The following is a 12,125-nucleotide window of genomic DNA, read 5'->3' on the forward strand; positions in this document are numbered from 1 at the left end:
CTTGGGTTGCTCATTTTTATAGACCTCTCCCTGGTATCCTATGGTTGTAGGGTGAGTCTCTGAATTTTGAAAGAAGTATGGAATCTTAGGATTCAAAGTGACCCTCAAAAGTCATCTAACCTATAGGTAAATTGTTGCCTAAGATAATTGATCAACATAAAATGCTCATATTATGCATTACACTTTATGGTTTGCAGAACCACTTTTATACTACATTTCATCTTTACTCTGTGACTTAAGCAAGCAACGTGTTACCACTTTACAGATAAGAAAACTGACCCTCAGAGAGATTAAGCGATATTTCTTAAATCACACAAGACTAGTAAAAACAACGCTTTATCATGTTTATTACAATATTTCTTCTACTCCCTTGCACTCATTTGGATGCTCATAGAATAAATAACCAGGGTTTTTTTTGTGTGTTTTTTTTTAAAGATTTTATTTATTTATTCATGAGAGGCACACAGAGAGAGGCAGAGATATAGGCAGAGAGAGAGGCAAGCTCCCTGTGGGGAGCCCTATGTGGGACTCGATCTCAGGACCCCAGGACTATGACCTGAGCCAAGGGCAGATGCTCAACCACTGAGCCACCCAGGTGCCCCTAAATAACCAGTTTTATGAACCAGGAAAATAAAGGACGACAGTAATAGAAAATTATACCAACAAGGGTTGACATTGATCAGACTACAAAGAATGGTGCTAACCAAACAACTGGGGTTCCCTCATCACATCAGAATATTACAGTAAGCTCTATAGATACTGGAAAAAAAAAATCAGTTGTCCTAGCCTTTTTCTTTCTCCCTGTGAGAGGTGTAAATGAAGAATCATAGCATATACCTAGCTTTACTCCAAAACTAAAAATCACCACCTCCACCATCACCAGGCTTTATATCTTACAACGTGTTGCATCCACCCCTGCTGTAGGAAGGGAAGGTGTTATTATCCTAACTTTGCAGACAAGGAAATAGGCTTAGAAGGTTGAGTAGTTTTGCCAGGAGGTAAAAAAGCCAGGTGTTCTAATGTTAGATTTTGTAATTTTTTTCTTCACTGTTCCATTCCTGCTTCTGGGACGGACACAGTTATAGGGATAGGTCCACCCCTGAACCTAAGCCATGGGGATAAATGTACACTTTTATCTCCCTAAAATCAAAACTCCTTTGGAGACCTGAGACGCCTTTATAAACAGCTTCTAGGAAATGAAAATTAATGAGGATATCAAGGATATGGCATGACTTTATGAAAGGCGTAGAGACTGAAGTCTATGATATCTAAATGGAGAGCTGAATGGAACTCCCCATCACCATAGCTATAACTGATGTTTCCAGTTGGCTGAAACTAGAGAGGAACAGATGCCAGCAAGACTCAGGAGGCCCAGAGGGAGTCAAATTGTCCCTCAAACGTTGATTTGTGATGCACACAAAGTAAATGTTTCTCTGACACCCTCAAGTGAATCTTGAACCAAGTAAAATGCAATGAATCATGGCAGAAGGACTTGCATAGTTCAAACTATACATTGTGAGTTCCATTTTCCAAAGAGCTGAAGCATTTGGGTATGCAATCCATGTATGCATGTACCCAAACTTACAGGCAGCTTTTGGAAATCATTAGCACCTCTAACCAGCCAGCCCCAGTACACCACTGGCATCAGAGATTTCACACATACACTCTGAGCTGTTATATCTGCAACTAATTGCTTTACAGATTTGGCATCTCATCCACAATCTGCCAGACCGGCCACGAATTAACATCTCAATCCAAATAGCCCAGCTTCGGCAGGATTTGCGCCCCAGTGTTATCCATGTACAATATGTCATCGGTCATATGCTGCTCGAGGAGGAAATTTGAAAAATGCCTATGAGGATTATGGAATAGGAGAGACCAGGCTTAGTATTCTTCTAATTGTTCAGCATGAAGTTGAGAGGAGGAAAAAAATCTGCAAAAATCTGAAACAGATTGTGGTATCTTCTCCTTTGCCTTGAAGTAACAGATGGGTGATATTTACTGATCTTGAAATTTCAGAAGAATTTTTATTTCCTCTCCAAGCAAACTCTTAGACTCCCTAATAAAGAAAATATTTAGCAATTTTCTGGTGACCAGACACAAGGTAGATTTTCAAGGCCTGATTCTTCCAGTTTGATTATTTGCACTCGACTCAAGATCTTGGCTGGAGAGTTGCCACATGCCCATTTCACCTAGGACTGTCTAGACGGTGTCAACTGTTTCTGCTTCTATTCTAATATTCCCTAGCTGAACTTTCTTTCTCCCAGTACTAATTAAGGTCACCTAGAAATTTTACTTAGCCTAACCATTGCCTCTAGATAATTTAAATCAATTATAACTTCTCCTTTTTTCTAATGATCCAGTGTATGGATTATTTATGCTGTTTTACTTGTTTTCTTTCTCCTTCCTCCTTCCTTTGGGTTGTTTATATGTCAGAGCTCAAACCTGTGTGCTCTTAACTTTTTGCAAGGCATAGGAGGTTGGAACCACTGTTCGGGTGTGATTTGGGTATTGTCTATAGATAATTGTTTCCTTTTTAAAAAACATTACTGCATACTCACCATTTGTAAGGCACTGTGCTAGGCACTGTGTGAGATTAAAACATGACTCATATACTGCCCTAGTCTTCCAGAAGTTTACATTTGTGGGGAAGGGGTATATTGAGATGTTGAAATGTAGATCAAACTTACTGAACAAAGCAATCTGTGGTGAGTGCCCCAAAGGTGGCATGGTGTGGTTGTACTAGATGAGGAAGAGATGTTTCTAATGGGAGTAATTGGGTATAAAAGATTTTTAAGTTGTTGGTATCTGAACTGGGCTAAAATAAAAGAATACCAATATATGGGATTTATTTACTTGCACCATTCTACATTCCAGAGAGAACTTCAGAAATGTGCATACTGTACAATCAGATAATGTTTAAAATAAATGGGTAAGGAAATTGGGACAGTGGGGTAACAAGGGTAGAAAAGAATATATGTATCCAAGAATGAGGTTGGTACTTACAATAAGCACCATTATGGCACAAGATGCCAGGTAAGATGGCAGAGATGAGCATTTTAATTATCCAGAGCCTTCCTGTCCTCTCTCCAAGCGTGGTCAGAAGATAGCAAGGTCTGACTTAAGTACCCGTCAGAGAAAGCCAACAGCTCTGAGGAGGTTGTGAAGGCTGTTCACCCGTGTTCTTGTCCTGACTCCCTAGGTCCTAGGATGGATCCGCAATGGGGAGTCAATGCTCAACGCCAGCCTGGTCAATGCCAGCTCTTTGTCCGAAGCCGAGCAGCTGCAGCGGGAACACGAGCAGTTCCAACTGGCAATCGAGGTAACACCCAAATCCGACTCCACTGTCCTCCTTTTCCCTTTTCTGCTCTGCACCTCAGGCAGCCTGATTCCCTTTAGATAGTGAAGTCCTGACTCTTTCTAGTTAAGTGGTCTAGAGAGCCTCCTTGTTACCCAGGAATTGATGGCGAAGCAAATGCAGGGGTTCATCACCCCCAAGGAAGCCTAGTATTACAAGACAGGTGTTCACACCACAAGTGTGCATCGTGGTTACTTACTGGACCTTTACACCTTAAGGCCCCCGTATGTTGAGATTTTTGCCCTTTATGGACTCTACACCACGTGAGGCATGTGAAGCCAAAAGGTTAGAAGCCACTGCCACTTAAAGATCCCTCAGAAATGAAGATAATCAAGTACAAAAGTCATTAGTATATTTGTATTCCATTTTAAAACATTTGATTTCTATGTAATATTTAGATTTCTTTGTCAAATTCTGCCTGTAATTTAACAAGAACAGTGAGCATCAGAGCAGGTTGCACAGGATAGTTTGCTTCACTGAACGTAGTCGTTCAGTAACTCAGAAGCCACGTTTCAAGAATAAGCTGAAACCAGAAGTTGACCAACTGACACTTGTTTTAATGGCTATTTTAAAAATAAAATCCCTCTTACATTAATCTAATATAAATTTTGTTATCTTGCTCTAAATGATACCTTTAATTATCCTTTCTACTAGAACATCCTCCTTCCCAAAGGGACTTGGGCTGATTGCTTTAGAGTGGTATGGGGAAAAGAGCAGGAAATGGGACATGGGAACAGTATTAAAAATAAAGTAAGTTCAATACCAGTGGGAGCAGAGAGAAACCTTCAAAGACATTCATTACTTATAGTTCAGTATAAAACTCAACCCACTTTTGAATGTGTAAGAAATGCAAAGGTGTTATCTTCTACTAAAAGAATGAATATTAATGAGAATTTTCCATCACAACAATAACATTTTAACTGTTTGCGCCTATATCTTGAATACAGTAATCAACTGATTACTAGCCACTTTTAAGCTAGTATTGATTTCAACCATTTAATTTTCTAGAAATCTCGTATATATAAACATAGAATTAACATAAATGACATGTTTCTATAAGATACCTGCCATCATCTTGGAAACCATTACTACTAGTAGTTTACTGTCTGGGATTTACGATCTTAAAATAGACTATATATTGCTCACACAGTGCGGGCAAGTCATTTTTCTAAGTAGGAACTCAGCAGAGGAGAGAGGTTTTATTATCATCACCTGCCTCTGTCTCAGTTTATTGGCATGCCCAAATATGAAAGTGTTCAGGTCTATTCGCCATCAAGGAAATATCAGGCCAATCAAGAATCAGGCACACAGTGGTCAAGGCCCCATAGAGAGGCAGCATGAAGAGGACAGAGGGGTAGGTAGACAGACTAGGGGCGTGGCAGGAAGCTGTGAGGGTGCTCAGCAGAGAGAAGACCACTGTTGGCCACACCCCATCCTCGTTTATTTCAAATGTGAAGGTTTGTCTGCCCTCCCGAGTAATTGAATTTCCTGTCCCATAAGCACATGTTGGGCAAATAAAACTGAGTGTCATGATGTATTAGAGCATTCCAGGGAGCTAGTAGAATATAGTGGGTGAATGCATTAGCAGTGCTAACGCAATGACCAGATTCCATGACTTGCATAAGCTCCTGTGTATTAATTTGTAACGGTGCTATTGCACCCTTACAGAGTAGAAGCTCACTAAGAAGTTACATGGGTGCAACTTGATCAAATATTCTTGATATTGATATTGATATCCCATGAGGCCCCTGTGGAGTATATGTCTATGGTCTGAAGAGGAGATAGCAGAGCAGATAGGATTTCTGGAAGGTCCTGAGTAATGGAGGGTAGGCAGGGTCTGCAGCATAGCTAAAATAATGAACTTCAAATATGCTTCTTCTCCAGGTAGCCTTATGCTTCTCTCTAAAAGTGTTTGTTTAGACCAGGTTCTGCATCAAGAAGAAGATGTGCCAGGGAAGATTTATGCAATTTGAAAGGGGACCTAACTAGTCTAGTTTGACTTGGCCCATTTTGATAGTAATTATTTACTGAAGGCCTTTCCAGTGCTTGCTGATAGAGAACTTGACTTCTTGGACCCTAAGAAATAATCCTAGGTTCCACAAGGGAAAAAAAAAATAGCTATGGGTAGGATGACTACATTTATTGCTAAAACTGAGACACTTCTAAGAGGGAAGAAGGGAATTATTAATAACTCAGGTAGAAAAATAGGCATAGGGTAGAACTATCATGGGCAGACTAGGGTGTCTGCTCACCCAAGCTTGGGTGGCCTTTTCTGTTTGAAGGTTTTGGTCTCCCCAAAGAAGGTCAGAAATTTTATCTAAAGTACCCTGGGTTTTAGGAAAACAGAACCATTCAGAACAGAGAATAGCACACAGCACCCAGAAGCATAGCTTTATCAACGAACTCAAATTATTATTTGTTAGTATGCAAAATGGTTTGGCTGATGTGTCTTTAAGAACTGTGACTATCATAGAGACAAGCTCAATTTTGAAATCAATTTTATTTGAAATCCTCTTATGTATTTTAAGCATAGGCATTATGGCAGAAAAAGTAGTTAAAACTAGATAATAAATTCAATTGATTTGGTTCAATTTTCTTCTATATACTCCTACATTAACATCATATATTAACATCCTTGGTAATCCATGTCTTAAAGATACAACACTCAATAGGCTTAGATAATGGAGAGTAGAAATAAATGCAAAATAATGACTCAAGCTTATCAAAGCAAAGATTATGTCATATGCATAAGAGTTTGTCATTTTGGAAATTAAAGGGGATGGAGTTCCAAGGACTATCAGATGATAATGAGTTTCAGAATAAGGAAGAGGATTTATTACATAGCCTAAATAATAGGACAATTAGAGTTATTCCTTTACTCTCAGAGAAAAAGACATAATAATTGGGTTTTGATGACAATTGTATGCTGGTTTCATATATTGAGGAGAAGCCAGTTAATTATCATAATCACTAATGTTCATTTGGTAAACCCTTCTACTGCATGAAACACTGTAGAGACCATTCTAACTCTAGAGATAAAGTGGTATGATATTATGGGAATGAGCATAGGAAGTCAAACCTCAATCTTATTCCTAGTTTCATCACCTCCTTGTTTGTATGTTTTTGGGCAAGTCATCCAACCAGCCTGAGACTCAGGTGGGAATAATAATAATATCCACCTTGTAGTGGTGTCATAAAAACTAGAAAAAATATGCATAAGCACAGTGCCCAGCGCAGAGTATACCCTTGGATAGATGACAGTTATTAAAGTGATGTTTAAATCAGTGCTTGCCTTGAGAGTTTCAGTCTAAGTATGGAGAATCATCCAACTATATGAGTGACATGGGAGTCCAGAAGAGAGTAGTTTTTAAGTGAGTCTCCAGCTGTCCAAACAGATTTTTTTTTTATTCAACATTTAAAAAAAATTTAATTCCACTATAGCTAACATACAGTGCTACATTAGTTTCAGGTGTACAGTAAAGTGATGCAGCAATTTATGCATTGCTCAGAGCTCATCATGACGAGTGTACTCTTGATCCCCTTCATCTATTTCACCCATCTTCCCATTCACCTCCCTTCTGGTAAGGATCCTCTTATCCCACCATCTTCTCTGGAAGTCCCAAAAAGACAATTTTTAAAGGATACCAGACTTGAGCGGAGTCTCAAAGCATGACTGGAACATAGATGGGGAGAAGGGTAAGGGATGTTCACTAAAAGGCAGGAAGAGTAAAGGTAGCAAAAATAAGAAAGTGCATAGTGTGTTCTCAGAGAGTTTTTGTAAGAAAGCAGCAGATGATAATGTTATGGAAGTAGTTCAGGACTACATTGGGAAGAGCTTTTAAGGACATCCTTCAAAGTTTGGACTTGATATCATAGCAATGGGGGAACCACTGAAGGCTTTTGAATTAAGAGTACGGAGTGATACTTATAGCATAAAATTAGAGTTTTAGAGCCAGAAGAATATTAGAACTCACTTCATCCAAACACTTCCTATAATAGAGAACCAAATTTATCTGCTGGAAATGTAAGAGATAGGTTTGAGGGATTAGAAATGGAAGGCAGGAGGCTAGCTATGGGACCACCACAGCAGTCTAGGCATGAAGTGGGTTGGACTGGGACATGGGGTGAGGAACAACAGTCAGCAATGATGTCAAGATCGTAAACCCAGGTGGCAACAAGGAGGGCCCCATCAACACAAATGGTGGAATGTCATGGGAAGAAATTTCCAGAAGGGAGGAATTTCATTTTAGATGTGGAACTTGAGAAGATGTCTAGGAGGAATCTGGAGGCTCTATTAAGGCAATCAAGCCATCTGCATTCACTGACAAGCATTCCTCCTCTCTCCAGGAAGACCTTTCACTTCTTTGACTAAGATTGCATCTTTGTAAGTGGCTAACATGGGGCCGGCAGCTAGAGCAACTGATTCAGGGCTGCTGACCTGGAGTGGGAAACATGGCAGGCAGCGCACTCTTATACCCAAAGACAATTAAAGATGAGGGTCAGATGGAGGGTGAGAGATGAATACCGGGAGTCGTCTACCAAAAGAAAGTAATAGCAACCATGGGGGATAGGTAAAAGTTTTACAGAAGTGAACAAAAACCAAGACTGCACCTTGGGGCACCCCTCTGTTTAGGAGATGGGAAGAGAAAGTGGTACCAATAAGTCAGAGAAAGAAATCAGTTATTTGTAGAGGATCATTTTCCCCCTTAGTTTACATTTTCTAGCTGTGTTCAGCATTTAGGAACTCAAATTCTGATACGGTCATTATGATTGGGGGCCAACTTAGTGGCAAAGCAAGAGAATAAAGGAGTCTAGGCTGCTAGAGGCTGTCGTGCTAACATAATGAACACTGAGTACATACTCCAGAGATGGGGAAGGGAAGCCAGGAAATGGTTGATAGTCGGAAGAAAATAAGTAGGACTGTGCAGACAGCAGTCTCGGATGTGGCTGAAGGGGGCCAGGTAGTGTAGGGCTGAAAAGGAGGGAGACTGTACTCATACAGGGAGTCCAGAATGGATCAGCTCTTGGGACCTGTCCTGGCACTGCTGCCCAAGAAGAAGGGTAGAAATCATTCTAGAGTAAGTTCCTGGGCTGCTAGCTGTCCCTCTTCACTGGGAGCTGAGCTATACTTTCCTAAATGTGCAGAGGCCAAATCAGCACTGTGCCATTGAGTTGAAATGATCCTAGCAGTTGAGGTTAGGATAATATTAGCTCTTTGAAGTCCTATGTTTCATCCACATCGTACTTTATTTTAGTAAATTGTAATCCCTTTGGCTCTCCTCTCTGCCACCCAGTCCTCCAGCCTGCTCTCCCCACCTCCTGTAGTTAGTGTGAACTCAGAGAATGCAAACCACATTTGCCTGAATAAGAATATAAACCTTCTACTTTATATATATATATATATATATTTATATAAATATATATATAAAGGCAAACATGAGTAACGTAATAATGTAGGGGTTACATGTTGAGCTGCATTATCTATTATACTACTCCATTCCCTTGCTGGGGTAGCTAAGGGACAGTGAGATGTTACTCTTTGGCTTTATTAACCTACCAGATTTATTCCTTCCACTAGAATCCTTTTCAACTGATTGTTAATGTTTAAAGTGATTGCATCATTGGCTGAGCTTTGTATTACAGGGAGATTTTTTTTCCCTTATGTGCTGTGTTTATTCGATCTGTGAAATGGATCTACGGCAGTAATGTCCTTTAAAAACTCACTATAGTGAACGGTTTTGTGATTAGATTTGAAAAGGAAAACTGACTGACGTGTGAGCCAATCAGGGAGCAGATTTATACACAACTACTGCTTCTCTACCACAGAGACTGAGATGTGTTTAGAACCAGTGATGCAAGTAGGAGAGTGGGGGCAGGAGTTAGGGTCCTGAGCATTCAGTTAATGAAAATGCATGATGTTCTTTTTTTTTTTTTTTCAAATATGCTTTAAAAACAATGATGTATTAATCGTCATGACAAAATGTTTGAATCCACCATTTAAAGCTCTTTAACTTTTCTGCATCTTTCCACTCACGCCTCACTCCACCCCCTCCCGTACCACGCCTGGGTCGTTCCCACGGACCTCTCTCTCCTCCCCTTGTGCCCAGTCCCTCTTTCATGCCACTTCCTTGCAGAAGACGCACCAGAGCGCCCTGCAGGTACAGCAGAAAGCTGAGGCACTTGCTCCAGGCTGGCCACTACGACGCCGATGCCATCCGGGAATGTGCCGAGAAGGTAGCCCTCCACTGGCAGCAGCTCATGCTGAAGATGGAAGACCGGCTAAAACTAGTCAATGCCTCTGTGGCATTTTATAAAACTTCTGAGCAGGTGAGGGAAGGGCTGTGGGATATGGGGGACCAGTGTTGATGGAGGGTTTGTTTCTTCCCTCATACTACAAATCCATAGTATCTCCCTCAACAAGAAGCTAGTCCTCTTCAGTACTAACCTCTCAATACTAAGCATTAGTACTAGTAGACTAATGATGTGTAAATAACTACAATTAGCTTCCATATAATTTTTTCCATTTAAAAAGTGAACCATGTGACTTGTTTCTTATAAATTTCTCAAACTCATCAGATCTAGGTGTTGAAGGAGAATTAGGTGTATGCTGAATACTCTATTTGAGGGGGTATCAGTCAGCTATTGCCACAATAATGTTGTTTAACAAACTATCTCACAATTCAGTGGCATGAGACAATAAGCGTTTTTGCTTTTAAGTGTTTGAGTTCAGCTGATCTTGGCCGAGTTTGGTAGAGCTGGGCTTCAAGCTGTAGAATTGGTCTAGATCTATTCTCAAGTCTCTCATCCTCCTGGACCAGCAACAACTTGAGGCACATTTTGGTGAAAAGCTGGAGGGCAAGAGCCCAAAGTCTGTGCAATTGCATCTCAAGTCTCCACTTGTGCCACATGCTGTAACATCCTTTTGGCCAAAACAAGTCACATGGCCCAGCCAACATCAATGAGGCAGGGAAGTATAGGCCTCCTGTGAAGGTCAGGAGGGTAGGGTGACAATCTGCTGAACATAAACTAATGTGCCACAATCAGGCACTATGCTTGAAAAATATACAGCTCTTTCACTCATGAGGCTCTTAGTCTGATGGAGGAAACACAGCTCTCTGTCCCTGGTAGACCAGGAGCCTAACTGGTAGGATGGTGCAGCTGTGGGGGCAAGGCAGGAGATCCATACAGCAGGATGATAAAGATTGAGACCCCTTACTTTCCCATCTATACAGCAATATGCACAAGAGCTAAGAGGATTTTTAATGGATTGGGTTATTTCATGAAATAGAGGTTTAAAACAGAAGTAATTTTATTCAATGTAAAATACATTGAATTGGAATTCCTCATTGGACTTGTTCCCTGGTAGAAATAGATCAGAGAAACATTCTCCTCTGGGTGACTTACAGGGGCCATGGGAAAGTCTGTCTTGGAGTAAATATAACATGCTCACCAGAGGGCCCTGCGGCCACTGTTCCAGTCTCCACACTTTCTGTCCATCCTCCTCTTTGTGGTTTCAGAGTGGTGATGCCTTTGATGGCCACAGAGTTGGGAGCAGCAGACTAAGATGATTTATAGATTCAACACAATCCCAATCAAACCCCAGCAAACTTCTTTGTAAAAATTGATTGTAAGATATATATGGAAATACAAAGAACTGAGAGTAACCAAACAATCTGGAAAAGGAAAGACAAAGTAGATACACTACTTGATTTTAAGACTTACTCTAAAACTACAGTGATCGAGACAGAATGGTGTTGGTACAAGAATAGACGCAGGAAAAAGAATAGAGATTCCAGAAGTAGACTCACAAATATACAGTTAATTTTTTGACAAAACAATTCAAAAGCCTTCAACAAATGATGTCAGACAATGGAATATAGGCTTCCCCTGCTATCTGCAACTAGAATGTTCCTGTGAAAACTTTTGTAAGCTGAAACCAGATGTAAAGAAGCAATGACCGTTCATTTATATGGAAAAGGATTTTTGAATATTCCCAGACCCAAAAAGTAGCCTCTTTTAGGCCTTTCTGAAATCTTAGGGACACGTCCTGCTAACAGATGCACAGAATAAGTCTAGATGAAGCACAGGTGGTTACAGACACAGTTCAGAGCTGTGGCAGCTGGATGCTGAGATGCTGGGTATAGTCCCCGGGGAAGGAGCCTGAGGGGCCACTCTCATTGCTCAGGGTGCATGCTGCCTCGGTGACAGCTCTCTGCGGAATGAACACTGAACACTCTTTTCACTTTTTACCTTTTTTCATAGAAGTGAAAACCCTCCTCATACGTCTTTCAGTTAGCAAACGCAGATACTAACGTAGGTCTTTCATAAAAGTGAAATGGTGTAAAATGTGAACTTGTGAAAAGCGGGGAATACCTATATCCAGACTTTTTTTAAAATGGGGTTTAATCCCTGTCTAGTATCATACACAAATTTTAGTTTTTGGTGGGTCAAGATGCTAAAGGGGCAAAGCATTATATTAAAGAGTTAGGAAATTTGACTTCAAACTGACCTTGCCATAGGCCACCTCTCTGGATTTGTTTCTTTACCTGCTAAATTAAAGGACTTATCCTTGATAATCTTTCGTTTTTTCTAGTTCCCAAATTGATTTTAGTCCACATAGTATCATGGGACATAAGTACACCTTTTCTTAAAGTTTTTGCAAGTCTATAAACTATTTTCTCTCAAGATGTGGGCCATCCTGCACGTGTTCATGCCTTGGGTAAGGACAGGTGTGTGGTGCTAAAGGAGTCAGAATGCAGGGACAGGG

At 40.5% G+C, this 12,125-nt stretch overlaps 1 protein-coding gene across 1 annotated transcript in view; it reads left to right on the top strand.

Annotated features, from left to right (window-relative positions):
• Window positions 1–12,125, top strand: part of KALRN (kalirin RhoGEF kinase) — a 660,995-nt gene that overhangs the window by 378,926 nt on the left and 269,944 nt on the right. The window contains 3 exon segments of the mRNA XM_038583060.1: window positions 3,203–3,322; window positions 9,466–9,537; window positions 9,539–9,685. Of these exon segments, the coding sequence (XP_038438988.1) occupies window positions 3,203–3,322; window positions 9,466–9,537; window positions 9,539–9,685 (339 nt within the window).

Source organism: Canis lupus, chromosome 33 (assembly GCF_011100685.1).
Source record: "Canis lupus familiaris isolate Mischka breed German Shepherd chromosome 33, alternate assembly UU_Cfam_GSD_1.0, whole genome shotgun sequence".
In the NCBI taxonomy this organism is placed as follows: Eukaryota; Metazoa; Chordata; class Mammalia; order Carnivora; family Canidae; genus Canis; species Canis lupus.